This window comes from Perca flavescens, chromosome 7 (genome assembly GCF_004354835.1).
Source record: "Perca flavescens isolate YP-PL-M2 chromosome 7, PFLA_1.0, whole genome shotgun sequence".
NCBI classification, from domain to species: domain Eukaryota; kingdom Metazoa; phylum Chordata; class Actinopteri; order Perciformes; family Percidae; genus Perca; species Perca flavescens.
Genome location: NC_041337.1, coordinates 37642429 through 37652428, shown reverse-complemented (window position 1 = coordinate 37652428; position 10000 = coordinate 37642429). Strand labels below are relative to the sequence as shown.

General features: G+C 49.3%; 1 protein-coding gene across 1 annotated transcript in view; it reads right to left on the bottom strand.

Moving 5' to 3' along the window:
* itpr3 (inositol 1,4,5-trisphosphate receptor, type 3) overlaps positions 1-10000 on the bottom strand; it is a 167048-nt gene that overhangs the window by 62724 nt on the left and 94324 nt on the right. Inside the window, 4 exon segments of the mRNA XM_028582667.1 lie at positions 1464-1612; positions 2751-2932; positions 3480-3600; positions 4840-4965. Of these exon segments, the coding sequence (XP_028438468.1) occupies positions 1464-1612; positions 2751-2932; positions 3480-3600; positions 4840-4965 (578 nt within the window).

Genomic DNA, 10000 nt, shown 5'->3' with positions numbered 1-10000 from the left:
GATCCAAATACCAAATGTCAGGATGACCAAACCCTGTTGACCAGAGCCTTAAATAGAGCCAACAGTGTAGCCTGCTGGCTGATATAAGAACTACAGGTAAAGAACTACAGGGAGGCCACTAACAGCCATTGGTTGTTTTAATTTTAACAAACAGAAACATTTTACATTCCTTATTTTGTTATACTATTTTTTGTTTACCATATCTCATTAGATGTGACATGCTTCACATATGAAGACATGTATATATCATCAGTAAACATTGATTTTGTGATCATTCACTTAAAAAAAACACTGATTTTATTTGGTTCAAAAAAATCACATCTGAATCCACCCTTCTGATGTGATCAGAATAATCCTGTTTATTTTTGGACCAAATAGATCCCAAACTGAGTCCAAAGGGCAGGTTTGATCTAGATCAAATTTAAGATCTGATTGCATTGGTCTGATCTTAGTTCAGAATCCCTCTTCTGCTTTTGAAAAAACGATTTCCAAGATTTGATCCAATCTGTGATCCAAAATCCCGCTGGATTACTTTTTTAAAACTGGGCCCTGGCTACCACACTACTGCACTACTGAGTTTCCAATCCCCTAAAACAGAGACAATTGGAAAGAAAGGTCTAATATTTTGAGAAAAAAGTCAAATATTTTTGTCCCAAACGTAGCAGTGTATACAGTATATATATATATATATATATATATATATCTTTTTAAGATTATTTTTTAGGGCATTTTAGGACTTTATTTGAAAAAGGTGTGTGAGAGAGAGAGAGGTAGTTGGGTAGCCAAAGTCTCAAAAATGGGTTGAACCTGACATAGTCTGCCATACTTTTTATTTGTGTTTTTTCTGTTAACTTTGACCCTAAGAACCAATAATTGGAGGCTCTGCTCTGCTGGAAATATCGCGAAAAAAATTGTTGCCATTTTAGTGTATGCATCCTAAATTTTTTTATCAGAAAAATGTCAAAAAAATATTTTTTTTCCTCAAATCCTCAGTGGGTTGGGTAGGCTGTCAATACATGCATTCCAGATACACAGAACGCATGTGCTGATAACATCCACTGAAAAAATAATTCTTAAAACACATTTCTACATGATTTTGCATCAATTTAATGCAAAAAAAAAGTAGGCGTTTTCTCACTTTTTTCCAATATTTTCATCTTTACTTCATTGGCAATAAACTATTCCCCCAAGTTATGACATCGGTCAATATGCCGTTCTTTTCACCAAACAGTATACTCACTCCAGAGAAAACAATTATAAAAATCCAACCAAAATCCATGGATTATTGAACTTTTGAGACCCTGGCTCCCCGACGAAGGGGGCATGACATGCAGCAAAGGGCCGCAGGTCGGAGTCAAACCTGCGGCCGCTGCATCGAGGAGTAAACCTCTATATATGCGCGCCTGCTCTACCAGCTGAGCTCCCCAGGCGCCCAGCGTAGCGGTGTGGTTTTCGGGACCTACTTGGAGATGAAGCCTCCGGACTCACAGCGCTGGCGCGTGTCGGAGCCCTCGAGGAACAGCAGCTCAGGCTGGTGGAGGACGTCCACCAGGACAGACAGCTCGGCATTCACCAGGGGCTTCAGACGCTGCTCTAGGGTGGTGATGATGTCCTGCAGGGACACACACAGGGACACACACAGGGACAGGGACACACACAGGGATAGGGACACACACAGGGACACACACAGGGACAGGGACACACACAGGGACACACACACACACAGGGACACACACACACACAGGGACACACACACACACACACAGGGACACACACACACACAGGGACACACACAGGGACACACACACACACACACACACACACAGGGACACACAGGGACAGGGACACACACAGGGACACACACACACACACAGGGACACACACACACACACACACACACACACACAGGGACACACACAGGGACAGGGACACACAGGGACACACACACACACACAGGGACACACACACACACACACACACACACACACAGGGACACACACAGGGACACACACACAGGGACACACACACACACAGGGACACACACACACACACAGGGACACACACAGGGACACACACACACACACAGGGACACACACACACACACACACAGGGACACACACAGGGACACACACACACACAGGGACACACACACACACACACACACACAGGGACACACACAGGGACAGGGGCACACACAGGGACACACACACACAGGGACAGGGGCACACACAGGGACACATACAGTGACACACACAGGGACACACACAGGGACAGGGGCACACACAGGGACACACACACACACAGGGACACACACAGGGACACACACAGGGACAGGGGTACACACAGGGACACACACACACACAGGGGCACACACACACACACACAGGGACAGGGGCACACACAGGGACACACACACACACACAGGGACACACAGGAACAGGGGCACACACAGGGACACACACACACAGGGACACACACAGGGACACACACACACACACACACACACTTTTAGAATTTGTATTCATGATTTAAATGTAGTTTCTTTCTGTCTAATGCTGCGTTCATGTGGTGTCAGATTTTTTAAAAGAGTCTCAGGATTTCCTAGTTAAATAAAATAAATATATTGATAGAGTACTTATCATCATGTATGCTTGTTACCGGTCATATTCCCATCTGGGAGGTCAGGCCTGTGATCAGTGTTGTACAGGTGTGGATGTATTTCCATATTTTGGGCGTATTAGTGTGTGTACCTGTAGTTTCTCTATGATGTTCTTGTAGTCCCAGGGGTTGCTAGGGGCGATGGTCCTGGAGGACCGGGACAGGGACTTGTAGTTCGGGTTGGACCGGGACAGAGAGTTGAGAGAGGACGAGGCCAACACGGTGCTGATCTGGGCCTCCAGCTCCAGAGGGAGAGCAATGGACCGGCTCTTAGCTGCACACACACACACAGAGACACACACACACACACACACACACACACACACACACACACACACACACACACACACACATACAGAGAGACATATATATCAAATCAATCATTAATAACACTTAATTATGTCACAGAGACACACACACACATACAGGCACACACAGAGAGAGAGACATACTCAATCAATTTCATAATCATTATCACACACAGAGACATATATATATATATATATATATATATATATATATATATATATAAAAATCAATCATTAATAAAACTTCAGTATAACAGAGACACACAAACATTACATTTAGCTGACCCTTTTATCTAAAGCGACTTGCTCAACTGCTCTCTATATATCAGAGGTAACACTCCTCTGGAGCTACTAGGGGTTAAGTGTCTTGCTCAGGGACACATTGCAGTGGGAATCGAACCCAGATCTCCCACACCAAAAGGTATGTGTCATATCCACCACACACACACACACACACACACACACACACACACACACACACACACACACACACACACACACACACACACTGACCTGTCAAGGCCAGGGTCCTGATGCAGGTCTCCACCTGTCCCCGGTGCTGCTGCTGCAGCCAGGGACAGTCCAGCAGACGCACAGACGACTGCAGCAGCTGGGTCACGATGGTGTGATGAGTCTGAGAGAGAGGGAGAGAGATACAGGGAGAGAGAGAGATACAGGGAGAGAGAGAGAGACAGGGAGAGAGAGAGAGATACAGGGAGAGAGAGAGAGAGGGGGAGAGAGAGAGAGACAGGGAGAGAGAGAGAGACAGGGAGAGAAAGAGAGATACAGGGAGAGAAAGAGAGATACAGGGAGAGAAAGAGAGACAGGGAGAGAGAGAGAGACAGGGAGAGAGAGAGAGAGACAGGGAGAGAGAGAGACAGGGAGAGAGAGAGAGACAGGGAGAGAGAGAGATACAGGGAGAGAGAGAGATACAGGGAGAGAGGGAGAGAGAGAGGAGAGAGGGAGAGAGAGAGAGAGACAGGGAGAGAGGGAGAGAGAGACAGGGAGAGAGAGAGAGAGAGAGAGAGACAGGGAGAGAGGGAGAGAGAGAGACAGGGAGAGAGGGAGAGAGAGACAGGGAGAGAGGGAGAGAGAGAGACAGGGAGAGAGGGAGAGAGACAGGGAGAGGAGAGAGAGAGAGAGAGAGACAGGGAGAGAGGGAGAGAGACAGGGAGAGAGAGAGAGAGACAGGGAGAGAGGGAGAGAGAGAGATAGAGGGAGAGAGAGATAGAGAGAGACAGGGAGAGAGAGAGACAGGGAGAGAGAGAGAGAGAGAGGGAGAAAAAGAGAGACAGGGAGAGAGAGACAGGGAGAGAGAGGAGACAGGGAGAGAGAGAGATACAGGGAGAGAAGAGAGAGAGGAGATACAGGGAGAGAGAGAGAGACAGGAGAAAGAGAGAGAGGAGAGAGAGAGACAGGGAGAGAAAGAGAGATACAGGGAGAGAGGGAGAGAGAGGGAGATACAGGGAGAGAGAGAGAGATACAGGGAGAGAGAGAGAGACAGGGAGAGAGAGAGAGAGACAGGGATAGAGAGAGAGATACAGGGAGAGAGGAAGAGAGAGGGAGATACAGGGAGGGAGAGTTAGTTGTGGTCTTGTAATGTGTGACCCTGTGTATGGTAGGCATGATGTGACGCCATCACAGCGTGTGAGTGTTGCATGCTGGTCCTGACCTGCAGAGAGAGAGAGAGACAGAGAGAGAGAGACAGGCAGCCAGAGACAGAGAGAGAGACAGGCAGACAGAGAAACAGAGAGAGAGAGAGACAGGCAGACAGAGACAGAGAGAGAGACAGGCAGACAGAGAGACAGAGAGAGAGAGAGAGAGAGACAGGCAGACAGAGAGAGGTCTGCAGGCATTGCATGCTGGTCCTGACCTGCAGAGACGTGCTGTTCTCAGAGAACGGCGAGCTGAAGAAGGCGTGGATGGTGTCAAACACCACGTTGATGATGTATTTCTCCAGGATGGGATCAGAGAGACGCTTCTCTCGCTTGTTACACACCTGCAGAGAGACACACACAGAAGCAGTGTGTAGTGAGGGTACTGTGATTGTTTCCCTCCCAGCCTCATACTGGCCCGTCCCAGAGAGACTACCCCTAACTGTTTGGTGCTGTTACGGCGTATAGCATCCTCCTCAACTGTACCGTTAATGTCTGCTGCTAGCCTAGAAATCTAGACCATCCTAGTGGCAGCAAATGTAATCTGCAGCCGGAGTCAGTCTAGGCACTCTTCGTTAGCTTGCGAGCTGGAAAAACCAAACTCTGGTCAGGCCAATCACATCGTGTATAGAGTGGGTGGGCGGGGCTTATGGCTGCTGCTGCTGCTGGTGAACAGAGGTCTTCTGGAAGACTTGGAGTTCAGCTTTTCTTTGAGAAAAGAACAAAGAACGGCACTGAAGTCATTCTTAAAAAAGGGAGATGTGTTCAGAGTTTAAAGTTTAATTGATCAACTAGCTCCGCTACCTTCTTCGTTGCTCTGGTTGGTTGTAGAGCTATCCTATCGGTGCGGAGGGAATTTGAAAGACAACCGTTTATCCCGCCCCTCGGATTGAGCCCTGACCAATGGGGAGTTCCCAGACCTCAACATCTGGATGTGGGGCTGGCTTGTCAGGCTAGACTGCTGCAGCTTCAGGGGCAAAACATTTAGGGTCCTATCTTGCACCCAGCGCAGCCCAAAGCCCGGTGCAACTGTCTTTGCTAGTTTAAGACCGACCCAGTTGTTGGTTTCCCGTCCAGCGCCCACTTCGTTTAAATAACAAATGCACCTGCACCCCTCTGTGGCCCATGGTCTTACAGGGAGGTGTGTTCAGGTGCATTGTGGGCGTGCTGGTCTTACAGGGAGGTGTATTCAGGTGCATTCTGGGAGTATTGCTATCTTGAGGCAGCAGGAAGTGATGGCGCCATTGACCAACAAAAACCTGGTCTAAAGTCAATAACGCAGCATTTCATTGTTATTTTAACAGAGCATTAGTAAAATGCTCCTAGAGTCGCATGCTGGCAAGACACTATGCTTGTTACACACACACACACACACACACACACACACACACACACACACACACACACACACACACACACACAGCAGCACACACACACACACACACACACACACACACACATGCAGAACATTTCAAATAATAATATTACGGTGCAAATCCTCCATCATAACAGCAATGCTCCAAGGTCCAAACGCGCCTGGCTTTTAAAGGGAATGGGAGATGATCTCTGATTGGTTGATGAATGGGAGCTGATCTCTGATTGGTTGATTGCATGTTACGCCCAAAACGCACCTCTGATTAATGAAGACACTAAGAACAACCCTTTAGGACCAGGCACCCTAAACACAGACCCTTTTTACTGCCGTCAGACTAGCAAAAGTGGATTTGGACGCACCCTAAACACACCTGCACCAGGCTCTTCACACCGTGACCTCAGATCGGTAAAAAAGGACTCTGAGAGTGTAGTTTAAATACCATTTCCTCAATACTGGATCTTCTTTACATTTACATGGAGAATGACCACCAAGCAACCGTGCCGTCGTTGCTACGTGACTCGCCACACAGACGGAGAATATATGAACCAAAGTGTGAAAGTTCTGCCACTAAACAATCATCTTTGCTTAAAGGGATACTCCACCGTTTGTTGAAATGGGGTTTACCACGGTCTCCCCTAGCTGTAGATAGGTGGGGTCTCCCCTAGCTGTAGATAGGTGGGGTCTCCCCTAGCTGTAGATAGGTGGGGTCTCCTCTAGCTGTAGATAGGTGGGGTCTCCTCTAGCTGTAGATAGGTGGGGTCTCCCCTAGCTGTAGATAGGTGGGGTCTCCCCTAGCTGTAGATAGGTGGGGTCTCCTCTAGCTGTAGATAGGTGGGGTCTCCTCTAGCTGTAGATAGGTGGGGTCTCCTCTAGCTGTAGATAGGTGGGGTCTCCCCTAGCTGTAGATAGGTGGGGTCTCCGCTAGCTGTAGATAAGTGGGGTCTCCCTAGCTGTAGATAGGTGGGGTCTCCCCTAGCTGTAGATAGGTGGGGTCTCCCCTAGCTGTAGATAGGTGGGGTCTCCTCTAGCTGTAGATAGGTGGGGTCTCCTCTAGCTGTAGATAGGTGGGGTCTCCCTTAGCTGTAGATAGGTGGGGTCTCCTCTAGCTGTAGATAGGTCGGGTCTCCTCTAGCTGTAGATAGGTGGGGTCTCCCCTAGTTGGAGATAGGTGGGGTCTCTCCTAGCTGTAGATAGGTGGGGTCTCCTCTAGCTGTAGATAGGTGGGGTCTCCCCTAGCTGTAGATAGGTGGGGTCTGCCCTATATAGGTGGGGTCTCCTCTAGCTGTAGATAGGTGGGGTCTCCCCTAGCTGTAGATAGGTGGGGTCTCCTCTACTTGTAGATAGGTGGGGTCTCCCCTAGCTGTAGATAGGTGGGGTCTGCCCTACATAGGTGGGGTCTCATCTAGCTGTAGATAGGTGGGGTCTGCCCTAGATAGGTGGGGTCTCCCCTAGCTGTAGATAGGTGGGGTCTCCTCTAGCTGTAGATAGGTGGGGTCTCCTCTAGCTGTAGATAAGTGGGGTCTCCTCTAGCTGTAGATAGGTGGGGTCTCCACTAGCTGTAGATAGGTGGGGTCTCCTCTAGCTGTAGATAGGTGGGGTCTCCCCTAGCTGTAGATAGGTGGGGTCTCCCATAGCTGTAGATAGGTGGGGTCTCCTCTAGCTGTAGATAGGTGGGGTCTCCTCTAGCTGTAGAAAGGTGGGGTCTCCCCTAGCTGTAGATAGGTGGGGCCTCCTCTAGGTGTAGATAGGTGGGGTCTCCTCTAGCTGTAGATAGGTGGGGTCTCCTCTAGCTGTAGAAAGGTGGGGTCTCCCCTAGCTGTAGATAAGTGGGGTCTCCTCTAGCTGTAGATAGGTGGGGTCTCCGCTAGCTGTAGATAGGTGGGGTCTCCTCTAGCTGTAGAGAGGTGGGGTCTCCCCTAGCTGTAGATAGGTGGGGTCTCCCATAGCTGTAGATAGGTGGGGTCTCCTCTAGCTGTAGATAGGTGGGGTCTCCCCTAGCTGTAGATAAGTGGGGTCTCCTCTAGCTGTAGATAGGTGGGGTCTCCGCTAGCTGTAGATAGGTGGGGTCTCCCATAGCTGTAGATAGGTGGGGTCTCCCCTAGCTGTAGATAGGTGGGGTCTCCTCTAGGTGTAGATAGGTGGGGTCTCCTCTAGCTGTAGATAGGTGGGGTCTCCCCTAGCTGTAGATAGGTGGGGTCTCCTCTAGCTGGAGATAGGTGGGGTCTGCCCTAGATAGGTGGGGTCTCCTCTAGCTGTAGATAAGTGGGGTCTCCTCTAGCTGTAGATAGGTGGGGTCTCCTCTAGCTGGAGATAGCTGGGGTCTGCCCTGAGATAGGTGGGGTCTCCCTAGCTGTAGATAGGTGGGGTCTCCTCTAGCTGTAGATAGGTGGGGTCTCCCCTAGCTGTAGATAGGTGGGGTCTCCTCTAGCTGTAGATAGGTGGGGTCTCCTCTAGGTGTAGATAGGTGGGGTCTCCTCTAGCTGTAGATAGGTGGGGTCTCCCCTAGCTGTAGATAAGTGGGGTCTCCTCTAGCTGTAGATAGGTGGGGTCTCCGCTAGCTGTAGATAGGTGGGGTCTCCTCTAGCTGTAGATAGGTGGGGTCTCCCCTAGCTGTAGATAGGTGGGGTCTCCCATAGCTGTAGATAGGTGGGGTCTCCCCTAGCTGTAGATAGGTGGGGTCTCCTCTAGCTGTAGATAGGTGGGGTCTCCTCTAGCTGTAGATAGGTGGGGTCTCCTCTAGCTGTAGATAGGTGGGGTCTCCCCTAGCTGTAGATAGGTGGGGTCTCCTCTAGCTGGAGATAGGTGGGGTCTGCCCTAGATAGGTGGGGTCTCCTCTAGCTGTAGATAAGTGGGGTCTCCTCTAGCTGTAGATAGGTGGGGTCTCCTCTAGCTGGAGATAGCTGGGGTCTGCCCTAGATAGGTGGGGTCTCCTCTAGCTGTAGATAGGTGGGGTCTCCCCTAGCTGTAGATAGGTGGGGTCTCCTCTAGCTGTAGATATGTGGGGTCTCCTCTAGCTGTAGATAGGTGGGGTCTCCTCTAGCTGTAGATATGTGGGGTCTCCTCTAGCTGTAGATAGGTGGGGTCTCCTCTAGCTGGAGATAGGTGGGCCAATGCATTTTTTGTCCATGCATTGTTTTAGTCCGGTGCAACAATGGCAGCGCTGCCCGCTAGTTAGCTTAGCGTAGTGAATGGAATCCTATGTTGCCGGTTAGCATGTTGTAAAAGTGAGCCAACAAAAGACAAAAAAAAAACAACCTAATTACTTGCACTGAGACAAAAATGCGTTGGCCCACCTCTCTACAGCCAGGGGAGACCGTGTTAAGAACTATTTCAACAAACGGTAGCATATCTTATCCTGGCACTTTGGTAAGTAACTAGACCTGTCCTGGGGGGTATACAGGAACCCTAGACCTGTCCTGGGGGGTATACAGGAACCCTAGACCTGTCCTGGGGGTATACAGGAACCCTAGACCTGTCCTGGGGGGTATACAGGAACCCTAAACCTGTCCTGGGGGGTATACGGCGTATATCTGTAGTACTGTAGTATTAGTAATAGTATTACCCAGGCCATGTCCATTGAGTACTCTGTAGTACTGTAGTACTGTAGTATTAGTAGTAGTATTACCCGGGCCATGTCCACTGAGTACTCTGTAATACTGTAGTAGTAGTAGTAGTATTACCCGGGCCATGTCCACTGAGTGCTCTGTAGTACTGTAGTAGCAGTTGTATTACCTGGGCCATGTCCAGTGAGTACTCTGTAGTACTGTAGTAGTAGTAGTATTACCCGGGCCATGTCCACTGAGTACTCTGTAGTACTGTAGTATTAGTAGTATAACCTGGGCCATGTCCACTGAGTACTCTGTAGTACTGTAGTAGTAGTAGTATTACCCGGGCCATGTCCACTGAGTACTCTGTAGTACTGTAGTATTAGTAGTATAACCTGGGCCATGTCCACTGAGTACTCTGTAGTACTGTAGTAGTAGTAGTATTACCCGGGCCATGTC